Consider the following 12,783-nt stretch of genomic DNA (forward strand, 5'->3'; position numbering starts at 1 on the left):
TTTTTATTCACGAGCTGAAGGATTTTTAAAAATTGACTCGTTGTATTGTTGCGTTTTGGTGTTTCATGTTCATAATGCAAATGCTAACTGGTGTTTTATCAGCTTTATGTTCAAACGTCTCGCTTAAGTGATCTAGACCGTCCAAAATGTGGCACCATTCAGGTTGGTTTGAGTTTTGTCTGAACATTAAACTTGAGCGTTAATATCCACTGCCTAAATATCTCTCAAATAATGACTTTACGTATGAGGAAACAGTAGAAACACAGATAGCGTCTTCTAGAACAGTCTCAATTTCTTGAAAATAGTGTCTCATATGTCCATGTTTGTGTCTCTGTTTCTTTCAGAGCAACGAAAGAAGTACTCAAACTCCAACGTCATCATGCAAGAGACGTCGCAATACCATGTGCAGGTGAGCGAGATGCTAAACTCTCGAATCTTTTCATTCTGTCTCTTTAAAGCTTGTTGATTAGCTGAACCTCACCTCCGAGCGTTTGGTTTAATTTTTAACGTGATTCAACTGATGACTTGATATCGTAATAAAGTCAGGTCACTCGATCACCACAGAGATTTGCCAGGGCAGAGTTAACCTCCATCCGAGAAGATAACGCAATTTGCGTTTTGAAATCCGCATTATACAACAGAGTTGCGCTACTTTTTGGCAGGAATTCAACGGTTGCATTTTTATGCAGCGCAAACTGAAAGAACCTTAGCAGAACATGCGAATTAGCCATCGCTGCGCTAATCAAACGGCACTTCGATCCGGGCCTGACTCGAGACATTCTTCTGAACTTTGTTCTGATCCGGACGCTTTACTTTTCTTGGTCTGTTTTGCCTCACTTTCACCCTTCACTTGTTGTAAAGACTATATTGTGTCTCTTATCTCTTTTTCTCGCTCTCAAACACACATAAAGTTGATAAACGCCTACACCGACCAAAGTCATATAAGGTTTTAAATGCTTACACGCTCTTGTGATATCAGAAGCATCATGCCACATGAGTTTAGGCATCAAGTTTTTTAATTAATTCTATTTTTGGAATACGTAATTAATATTATTCAGAGAACTGGCCGAAGGAGCAATAAGATCTGTAGAAGGTTTTAAAAGTGGTGTTCGTGATGGCATTTTTAAGTTTTCTTTAGAAAATGTCTGTGTAGAACTCACTCCCAAGATGCTGAGTTTCAGGTTGTTGCTAGGGTGTTATGTACTATTCAGTGCACTGCTGGATGTTTGCTATAGTGGTTTTAAGACAATTCTAGGTGATCGCTAGAGTGTTTAGGTACTTCATTGATAATTATAGGTGGTTACTAGTATGTTAGAGTGTTTTAAGGGCATTGCTAGGTCTTTGGGTGGTTTTAGGACAATTCTAGGTTGTTGAGGTGTTTGAGTGATTCCTAGGAAGGTTACGTGGTTAATATAGATAATTATAGGTGGTTGTTTGGGTGATAATACGGCAAATTTTAGATTGTTAGGGTATTTGAGTGGCCAAGGTTTTTTCAAGGCATGGCTCAGTGCTTTCTACGGTGTTTTAGGGCAATTCTCAATGATTACTGGGGAGTTTGTTGTGTTTTAAAGCATTCCAAGGTGGTTTCTGTGGTGTTAGTGTTACAAATCTAAGTGGTTACTAGGGTCAATGAGTGGTTTTAGGTTAATTATTTGGGCTTGCTTGGGCGTTTGAGGAGTTCTAGAGTTCTAGGGCAATTATATGTGGTTTCCATTGCGTTTCCATGGTGTTTTAGGGCAATTCTAAATGGTTGCTAGGGTGTGGGTGGTTTTAAGGCATTCCTATGTGTTTCATATGGTGTTTAAGTGGTTTTAGGGCACTTCTTAGCGGTTAGTAGGGTACATGAGTGGATTTAGGGCAATTACATAGGGTGATTGAACTGTTTAATGTCAATTCTAGGGTACTAGGATACATTAGTGGTTTTCAGTCAATTCCAGGTGGTTTCTCAAACACCATAGACACCTAGGTTTCTAGGTATGTGTTGTTGATAAGGTGTTTGAAGGGTTTTAGGTTAATTCTAGTTGGTTTCTAGGGTGTTTGAGTGGTTTTAGTACAATATTAAGTGGTTGCTATGGGGTTTAGGTCATTTTAGAGGATTGCCAGTTGGTTTGTAGGATGTGTTGTCCCTGCTAAACCTAAAACCCACTAAAGAACCTTGTATATATTTTGTATACTGGTGTGTTTTGAAGTCGGTCATCTCAAACCAATAATCTTAAGTGACTTGTTCAGGTCTTGTTGAGTTCACCTAAACAACTTCATGGAAACCACTGACCTGATGTACTCTTTTGCAAAAACAGCTGCATGTGCACAGAACTTGACAACCATCTCAAAGTTAAACTTTCTTCTTGTATAGTTGAAAATTGTGTGACTACATCCTGTTGAGGTCTTTCCACCTTCCGGGTAGAGTCTGATCAAGTTGTGTCAAACATGTTTGTGTTGGATTGTCTGGTTAATCCACGGGCAGCCATGCTATCTGCTTCCCTTATATAACTAGTGACAAGACTTAATCTGCTTATGAATCATGCAAGATGCTTTGAATAATTTGTTCTCTTTTATGGGATCACTGTTTGTCACATAGTATTGTGACACGTAAACGTGCATGCACGCACACACACACACACACACACACACACACACACACAGGTGTGGTTAAAGTGCTGAAGTAGATATAAAAATATTATAAGGAGGTGTGTGCCAACATTACTCAGTTAGTCGAAATGACGATTGATTCCTTTAAGAGCAACACCCAATAGCATTCAGAAAGAGAACATATGTATTGTATGTTTGTATTGAATTATTGGGATGTTCACCTGATTATCTACTATTGAAAATCATTAAGAAGACCTCTTTTTCTGCTAGAATTTAATGGAATGAAATGGAGAAAAATCTGTCTTTGTAGTCGGCACAGAAAAAAATCCCCTCATGAAATCCAGTGTTTACTTATTCAGATTTCCAGATGACCCAGTTTCCACATTTAGTGTATTATATCACATTTATAGCACTAATATATCTAATTTAATGCACATGCGAATGGTAGTGCCACAGTCTATTTTGAAAATGCGAATTGCATTTTTTTGCAAGCGTTGCAATCACCTTCCACGCTTTGCAGCATCTCTCTACGTTCGTCATGGATAAATCAGAGTCCATTGCTACAGTAGATGACGCGATTAAGAAGCTGAAGCTGCTGGACTCCAAAGACAAAATTTGGACACAGGAAATGCTGCTGCAGGTGACGGACAAATCTATCAAACTCCTGGACTGCGAGACCAAGGTGAGCGGGATCTTTTCTTGTGTGAAAAATTGACGTGTGTAAAGTCAGTCAAAAATCTTGACACTATTTACCGTCTCAATCAATGTTTTTTGTATTATTGTGACGATTCATTCTTGCGTTGCAATGAAAATATTTTTTGTCTTGGTAATCTTTTATCATAATATACTGCCCTTATTGGCGTCATCTAGGCAATGCCTTATAGGCAATTCTATCCCATTTTTTCCAATTGAAATTCCTGTATGATTCTGGGTTTGCACATTTAAAGCCAATTAAATATCCAGGAAAACTTAAACGCACACCTGAGATCGTAGAAATGATATCTGATGGATGCATGTTCCACACCTGTTTATCAAACAAAGTCTCTTCTAACCCTGTGACCTAATGTAATCTGATCTGATCTGGAATAACTGGATAGGGAGCGTTTCGTCCGTGTGAATCAATTGTGATCGTGCCATCATTATTCTGGTAATATGTGTCCATAAATGCCAACATTACTAGATCTTTGACCTCATTAATGATTGCAATCATTGTTTTCAGGATCGAAGGTCGTAAGCGTCTTTTGTGTTTTCATGAAACACTATTATTCATTTTTTAAAATCATTTATTTCATATTTAATTGACATTTTAATTAAAATAAAATAAAACCAAAAATATAATTAAATTAAATTTTTAAATAAAGTCCTTTACCAAATAAATTTCTTTCTTTTTTTTTTTTTGCATTTAATATATAATTAACATTTTCTTAATTGTTTCTTACATAATTACACGTTTTTATTAAGCATTTTAGGGTTAGGTGAAATCAATTTCTAATTGTCCTTTCTTTCTCTCAGGAAGAGCTTGAAAACTTTCCTCTGGCCACAGTCCATCATTGTCAGACGTTGCTGAACCAGACCAGATATCCATCCGTCCTTATGATCATCTGTCAGGACAATGAACAACACAAACCAGACATTCACTTCTTCTACTGCGACGAAGTGGAGGTGAGACTCAACAAACCTAACAAAAACAAAAAGTATGATGGTCTGCTATTCTTCAGACATTATGAGAAATTATGTATTCATAAGCAACAGCAAAATCACACATACCCTTACCAAAAAGTAGTTTACTTCAAATTTATTTTTAAAAGTACACTTAAATAAAGTTCAAATATTTTTTTAAATTATACTTCATGTAGTAATTATACAAATATCAGTGTACTAGTGGTATACTTGTAAGTGCACTATTTTAATACTTGTCACTAAATTAGCCCACTTTCTAGTATATCTAGTATATTTTAAGTGTACTTTTAAGTGTACTTTGAGTGCACAGCCAGTTTACACCAGTGTTTTAGCTCGTACTGAAACTATTCTAAAAGTGAACTTATTAGTTTACTAACTAAATAGTTGTAGTAACATTTTTAGCACACTAGTACAGTCTCAATAAACTACCACTTTAGTAATTTTATACTGCAAGTATACTCATAGGTTTTGAAAAAGCGAACTTTACATCATACTTTAAATATACTATTACGTCCAGATTTAGGTATTCATTTGTGTAGATTTTGTTTTGTTTGTCATTATTACCTTAGACTTTTTTGGAAGTAAAGGTCATGTCATTTTAAATATATTTCTAAAGCCCATTTTTGAGAAGTAGTACACTTTTTAGTTTAAAAGAAGTACACTAATAGCACACTTAAACTTCTTTTACGTCAGGGATGTACAGACTCAATCATCAAACCTATGTGAAATTTTTTCCCAAAATCTCCAAGAAGTACTGCATCGGAACAATTAACGCCACAGGACCTTTAAACCCTTGCAGTAATGCTTTCACTGCATCCGCGTGTGTGTGTGTGTGTGTTTTAGGCCGAGATGGTGCACGCTGACATTGATAGCGCTCTGGGAGACAACACACGCGGCAAGAAGATGCGACCGCAGACGCTAAAGTGAGTCCCAGCTCCCACAGACACAAACACGCACTACTGGAGCGGTTTTTAAATAACTAATTACTAGCCGGAATGACCGACACCAAGCTTCACAACACTTCGAACCCGCTGGACAGACTGTACGTCTGCTGATGTCCTGAAGACGTAACCGGATCAGCGGATAGTAAAGCCGCCTTTACTTTAAGGTTTCTGCGTGTAATAGTTGTTCATTTATTTAGGGATGCTATAGTATCGCACGTTGGGCTTTGGTTAGTTTCAGACTTCCTGAAAAATAGGTTCATCGTAGATAGACTGTACAGCTATTCACAAACACATTAGCTCCATGCTAAAGCCTAGTCAGCTGCCTTGCTGTCTACGTAGACAACTTAACTGAAACGCAAACCTCAGTAAGTAATAAAAAGCGCCCAAGGTACGTGACTCGCTATCGATTTAGCATGTTAAGCTAACAAAGCAAGTCACGTAAAAGATATGAGTACATTTTTAATTAAAGATTAGACTTTTTAGTATGATTAAGTCCTATTTATAATCAACTTTGCCCGCATTCTCCACCATCTGAGCTCATAACGATGCATTTAGGGTTTGTCTCTGCAAATTGGAAGATAAAGCCTATAATTTGGCCAAAATGAGCCATCATTTAAGGCTAGGGCGTTTAAGTCGTTTTAGACAATTGCTAGGTGGCTCTTAGGATGTTTAGCCCTATAAACTCTTCTGTGTCATATTTGATATGCATTTCTAAGGAATCTAAATTATCAATATGAGCAAAACCATGCTGAAAAACCGGTTGTACACAAACACTACTTCTGTCATTAGATCGATGTTTTATGCTTTTTTAGCAAATAAAATGCCTTGTAGATGGGAAAAACAGTCCCTGTGAGGTTGTGGTACATGTCTTTTTACTGTTTAAATTGCATTTTTTAATAAACTAAGCATGAGAATAACTTTTATAATCCTAGTAAAATAGTAATATATTTAAATGACTTTGTATGAAATAAATTATAGTTCAAAACTGTTAGCATATTTACTGATATAAGACAAATATTGCAATGCTACTAGCGCACAATGCACAATAATATTAAGCGTTAAATGTGTTTTAATGTCACTTTTGATCAGGATTGTGTGATCCTTCAACAATACCGGTCATTAAATGCAAGATATATAAAGTGTACCTGAAGTATACTTGCAATAGTTCCACTTTAGCACAATCAAGTATACTTAAGTACATCTTTGGCATGATTTCCATTTCAGTTAAAGCGCATTAGATTAGTTGTTGCAATTTAGCAGACTTGTATATCAGTTTGGTATGCTAAAAGTACAACTGCAGGTAATTTTTATTGCGTACATAATTGTACATAATGCATAATGCTCTATACATTGTTTATATAGAAAAATCGTGTATTAAATGCAGTGTTTTGATAGACATTTATTTGTTAATCTCGGTCTTAAATGCTGTAAATATGTCATTGATTTACATTTCAAGCTAGAAGTGTTTCTTTTTGGACACAGGAATATCAGAAACTGCACTTCCTCCTCAAGTATGAGCTCCATGTTATAAGTATATAACACTATATGCGCCATAAAAACCTGTATGATACTCAACAAAAACAACAGCAAAAAATCAAATTGCAAATCGCTCCATTTCACAAATTATTTAATATGTCAGGGTGTGCATGGGCACTTCTTAGTGATTGTTAAAGTGTTTAAGTGGGTTAAAGGCATTGCTAAGTGGTTATTAGGGTGCTTTTAATTACATTAGACCTACTTTTTAGCACTGAACGAATTGTTCATAATGAACATTGCCCGCGTTCTCCACCGACTGAGCTCGTCACATTGCATTAAGGCTACTTTCAGGCAAAATGATACACTTCATGTATGTTTGAAATGCTTAGCAGGCTGCAAACTAGGTTTCTGAGCACTCTCCGTTCTACAGGTTGAACCAAGAAAAGATGAAACACCAACGGGAGAGCATCATCCCGGCCTCCGAGCCTAGAAGTCCTGGCCCTGGGGTCAAAGGTCGCGTAGCAGCTACGGACATGAAAGGTGCCAAACGCGCAGCTTCGAAATTGCCTATATGCTCACGTTTGCATTAAATGCGCGGATCCTAAATGCTCTGCATGCTTGTCTCAGATGAACAGACGATGCAGGACCCCGAGTCCAGTATGAAACTGGCCCAGCGGATTGAAAAGGACGTGGTGAGTGTCTGCGCAACACTGGATATCCACACACACGCACACACACACGTGTAAAACACACTCAACCATTGAGTGTATCAGATTCGTGGTTACATCAGAGCAGACCCAGCGCTGTAACTCAGGCCGTGTGTTTTCACTCTGTGCGTGTCATTCAGCAAATCCTGAACTGCTCTCTAGACGACATCGAGATCTTCGTTGCACGTCTTCACAAAGCAGCAGAGGCTTTCGCGCAACTCAACCAGCGCAACAGGAGCAAGAAAAACAAAAAGAGAGGACCGGCAGGTACGTACGCGTTTCATTTAATGCTGCATTCGTTCAATAAAGCGCTTGTTGGCTCGTTAACTTCTGCTTGGGAAAACGTTTCAATGCATTCGCATTCCTAGAGAACGATAAACATGCTAAAACGTCATTGAAATGCATTGATTTCACGCTGAACACAGTACACATACATTTACGTATTCGTGCCACATTTAAAGTTAAACATAGGTAAAGTCCGATAAATATACAAATATTAATTGCGCAAAAGCAGTGCTGAAGTACAACTAAAGACGCGCTGTACTGAAATATTGCAAGTACATTTTAAGCACATTTTAAATATCTTGCATTTAAAAACGATATTATTCGAAGATCAGTAGTCACTTTAAAACTGAATAATATTAGGAAATGCATTGTGCACAAATAGCACTCCAGATTATAGTGTTTATATCAAGTCTTGTGTGATATGTCAGTAAATGTAATCTTAATCGATTAGAAATGAATGCATTTGAAATGTCGGTTTCTTATGTGTGTTTTAGAGGGAGTGCTAACTCTACGAGCGAAACCTCCATCGGAAGGCGAGTTTATCGACTGTCTTCAGAAGCTGAAGCTCTCTTTCAATCTGTTGGTGGGTTTCCCTCGTCTCTTATCGTGCCTAAACTGAACAAAAAGCTTACAGCTTACGTTGGAATTGTTTTATGAATGTAATACATTTGCAATCTGTTCCCGCCATCTATAGGCCAAACTGAAGAAACACATCCAGAACCCCACTGCTGCAGAGCTCGTGCACTTCCTGTTCGGTCCTCTGGAGCTGGTGAGGAACTGAACGCATGCACACGATGAAAACACACCATGAGCTTTGGGTTTTACTGTAGAAATGAATGCTTAGAATTACGTCAAACTAAATAAAGGCAAATGCTACCACTGGATTTAACAGCAAATAAAGGTAATTAAACATGCAAAAATCAATCAATAAGTGAAATAAATAAATGCTAATGTTACCACTAAAAGACAACTCTTTGGATAAAAAAAAAAAAAGATAATTAAAATTGTTAATTAAAATAAATAAATGCTATTGGTAAAAACCTACTTTTTGGATTCAATAAAAAAAAAGAATAATTACAAATGCAAATAAAATATAAATAAATAAATGATAATGTTATCGCTAAAAGATTTTGGATTTCATAAAAAATATAAAGATAATTAAAAATGCAAATGAAATATAAATAAATGCTAATGTTACCGCTAAAAGACAACTTTTTGGATTTCTAAAAAAAAAAAAAAAAAAAAAAGATAATTAAAATTGCTAATTAAAATAAATAAACGCTACTGGTAAAAGACAACTTTTTGGATTTAATAAAAAAAAGAATAATTACAAATGCAAATAAAATATAAATAAATAAATGCTAATGTTATCGCTAAAAGATTTTGGATTTTATAAAAAATACAAAGATAATTAAAAATGCAAATGAAATATAAATAAATGCTAATGTTATTGCTAAAAGGCAACTTTTTGGATTAAAGAAAGATAATTAAAAATACTAATACAAATATGAATGAATTATTGCAAATTTCACCACTGAAAGACAAGTTTATTTATTTAATAATAATAATAACAATAATAAAAATGCTAATATAATTAACCCTAGCAGATAAATAATCCCAAATAAATAAATAATTGTAATTTTTTCAGTGTTCATATTTGAGATACAACTAAACATTGGCAGAATTAAATGTTGTTATACCTATCTATTTATAGAAATTACTACAGACCAACCCCAAACGTTTAAAAGAATATCTAAAAACCCTAAATAAATAATCTTAAATTAATAAACTGCAAATAAATTAAATCGTTCTGAATCTTATTTACCTTTAAGTGCACCCTCAAAAAAATGCCTTTGTTAAAGAAAAAGGCACAATAATATTATAGCAATAATAATAATCGTCATTATTATCCTGTTTGGTATATCAGCAGAATGCAAAGATGTGTAAGAGTTATTTCTGAATCGCTCATTCAGGCCTCATCCAGTCGTAACGCTGAACGCTTGTGTGTGTGAATTCAGATACTGCAGAGCAGCGGCAGTCCCGATCTGCCGCGTGCCGTCCTCTCTCCTCACCTGTGCCGGGACACCGTGGACTTCCTGAGAGGACACCTGACCCCTAAAGAGATGACCATCTTTGAGCTGCTGGGAGATGGCTGGACGCGGCCCAGGTGATGATGTGTTACAGGAGTGTGTGTGTGTGTGTGTGTGTGTGTGTGTGTGTGTGTGTCAGTGGTAAACAGATACAGCCAGCGTCTGATCAGTATCAGATGACGGTACTTATATAAACAAGATTACGTAGGTGTGACTTTTTTGATGTTATTACTCTTATTAGGTATATCTAATGTTGTATCTTTAGAATGAATAAACATTTTAAAGTATAAAAATAAAATATCTTCTCCCTAGACTAGCATCAGTCATTGCAAATTGTGAATTATGAGCTATTATGAAATATTTTTTATTTTAGCCAACTGACACAAGTTTTTTTCTAATGGCTGAAATTATTATTATTATTATTATTATTGGTTTTTAGTATAAAATATTTTGCCATCTCTATAGAATAAATATTTTTAAAATATCAATATAAAATATCTTCTCTTTTTATTAGCCATGAAGCTTTGAAAAACCCATTAATATGTATGTGTTATTGTGAATTAAATAAATATTGTGTAATATGTTGATATTAGTTTTTGTAATGTCTGAAGATAATAATAATAAATTATTATTATTATTGGGTATAAATAAATAAATGAATTAGCTTAAGTTAAAATAGCATCAAGTTAAAAAAAAAAGTTTTATTGTGAATGCTAAAAATGTTGCCTTGTAATTAACTGATGTTTTATAATGGCTGATATTATTATTATTTATGTTGTATGATATAATATGGGATATATTTGATGATACCTCTTAAAAATAATGAATTAATGAATGACTTAAAGAAAGTGTCAAAATAAAAACGCTCTGTCTAGACTAGCAGGAAGCGTGTCGACTGATTGTGGGCGTGTCTTTGTGTATCTCAGAGCTGATTGGCCGAGAGAACAGTGCGCTCCTCTGTACGTCCCAAAGTTCCGGAACGGCTGGGAGCCGCCGCTGGAGCTGTTCCGCTCGTCGCCGTGGGAGACGGAGAGCGCCGGAGCGCCGGTGCAGACCGAATACAGACCCAAAGAGGTGAGAGGCCTCCTGATCTCGTCTGTGTGAACATCTCCTCTCCGTATCAAATCCACGTCATCTTTTCCTCTGTTTCTTCTCAGTTCTACGGATCACAGTCATCGCTCTCTTCAAACGGGTGAGTTAAGTCATCACCTCTCTATCTGTTTTAATCTGCGGTAAGCTTTTTTTTTGGACATGAATGATTGAGACCCGACCAAAGAACACCTTCTGCAGTTTATTTAATCTAGAATTCAATTAAATGCGATCCAGGACCCTAAATGCGAACTCATTTCTATTCACTGTGATAGTGATGGTGAAGGGAAGACTTCTTTCTCATCCGCTTGTTGCACTCGTGTTTTTTCCAGGTCTTTCTCGACGACTACTGCTTCTCGCAAGTACGCAAAGATCCGCTATCACTTCGTGGCACGTAACGTCAACGAGCTGTCGGTGCTTCAGGATGAAATTCTGGAGGTATAAGGACTGAAAAGTCACGTTTAACATCTCAATGCTTCTCATCAGTGAATTCAAACTGAGCTCTAATGGGGTTTTCACTCAAGTCTCCTTCTTCTCGGATGATTCTCCTGAGAAAATGGTTTCCTCTCAAATCAGCCTTAAATTATGCCAACAAAGTCTTAAAGACAGAGAATTAACTAGTGCTGTCAAATGTGTGTTTATTGTGTATATATGTGTATATATATTTATATGTGTGTATTATATTATATTATATATATATATATATATATATATATATATAAACTCACATACAGGATATATTTTTATATTTACATGCACATATTTATATTAATATAATATATATATATATATATATATATTATATATATGTGTGTGTGTGTGTGTGTATTTATGATATATAAATATATTTAATATTTATATGTAACATATTTTTCCGGAATAAATACATGCATGGGTGTGTATTTAAATATATATAATAAATATACACAATACACATACATATGTAAAAAAACTTTTATTTTGGATGCAATTGTGATTGTTTAAGAGCACTAATATAAACATTATACTGTATTAAAAATAATAATAAAAATAAATAAATATATTTACACTATGTGTGTGTATTTATATACAGATAATAAATATACACAGTACACACAGATATATTACGTAAATAAAAACTTTTATTTTGGATGCAATTAGTTGTGATTGATAATTTGACCGCGCTAGAATGAACTCTAATATTTCTCATCAAATTCTCCAACGATGAGCTGATCTTGGCTGCCATGTAAATTTATTTGACAAAAAACACAGGCAAAACCTGGTGCAATACCAGTTGTGTGTGTGTGAAGGAACTAATGGTTGTGTGTGTGAAGGTGTTGGAGGATGACAAGCAGTGGTGGAAGCTGAGGAACCGAAGCGGACAGGCGGGATACGTGCCCTATAATATCCTGGATGTGGTGAAACTGGAGGACCCTCAAACTACGATGGACCCGCCGTACAGTCCAGGAATACCTTACAGTCCGGTAAACACATGCACACAGTAAAACAAGCCTTATTCGATCAGTAAAAATACTAACCCATCATTGTTTTGCAGTCTTACAGAGGACAGTCTCCCTCCGGCTCTCTGGGCAGTGACAAAGACAGTGAGTTTCAGACCAGTCCACCAGATAAAGAAGATCAGAAGCTGTCAGGCAGTGCATCTGAAAGTGTTTCCACGTCTCTGTCCTCAGGTCACACTCAGCAGATGGATAAAGTGAACGATGAGCTGCTCATGTTGATCAGCGGGAACAAGCTCCAGCAGCCCACCAGAAACTTCAAGGTGGTCCGTCAGTCTACCGTCCCGCTGGCGTTCGACTCCAGCCCGGCCGAGGTCACCACCTGGCTCAACGCCAAGGGCTTCTCCAAACCGTGAGTCAGAGACGGCTCTTCTGAACTGTGCTTTCAGTTATAGCCATCAGTTATTAGCCACAGTTCAATCATTTC

At 36.2% G+C, this 12,783-nt stretch overlaps 1 protein-coding gene across 4 annotated transcripts in view; it reads left to right on the forward strand.

The window, feature by feature from the left end:
• eps8l2 (EPS8 like 2) overlaps positions 1-12,783 on the forward strand; it is a 36,415-nt gene that overhangs the window by 21,354 nt on the left and 2,278 nt on the right. For 3 of the 4 annotated variants that reach the window (XM_043227831.1, XM_043227827.1, XM_043227832.1), the window contains 16 exons: positions 345-409; positions 3,110-3,271; positions 4,102-4,251; positions 5,113-5,192; positions 7,120-7,229; positions 7,317-7,381; positions 7,537-7,663; positions 8,176-8,264; positions 8,376-8,450; positions 9,700-9,848; positions 10,698-10,845; positions 10,929-10,963; positions 11,193-11,298; positions 12,174-12,323; positions 12,395-12,443; positions 12,531-12,708. In XM_043227831.1, coding sequence (XP_043083766.1) covers positions 380-409; positions 3,110-3,271; positions 4,102-4,251; positions 5,113-5,192; positions 7,120-7,229; positions 7,317-7,381; positions 7,537-7,663; positions 8,176-8,264; positions 8,376-8,450; positions 9,700-9,848; positions 10,698-10,845; positions 10,929-10,963; positions 11,193-11,298; positions 12,174-12,323; positions 12,395-12,443; positions 12,531-12,708 — 1,703 coding nt within the window. In that variant the 5' untranslated portion in view covers positions 345-379. Of the gene's footprint in view, positions 1-102; positions 163-344; positions 410-3,109; positions 3,272-4,101; positions 4,252-5,112; positions 5,193-7,119; positions 7,230-7,316; positions 7,382-7,536; positions 7,664-8,175; positions 8,265-8,375; positions 8,451-9,699; positions 9,849-10,697; positions 10,846-10,928; positions 10,964-11,192; positions 11,299-12,173; positions 12,324-12,394; positions 12,444-12,530; positions 12,709-12,783 lie in introns of all 4 variants that reach the window. The other variant, XM_043227828.1, reaches the window with a different exon arrangement.

This window comes from Puntigrus tetrazona, chromosome 25, assembly GCF_018831695.1.
Source record: "Puntigrus tetrazona isolate hp1 chromosome 25, ASM1883169v1, whole genome shotgun sequence".
In the NCBI taxonomy this organism is placed as follows: domain Eukaryota; kingdom Metazoa; phylum Chordata; class Actinopteri; order Cypriniformes; family Cyprinidae; genus Puntigrus; species Puntigrus tetrazona.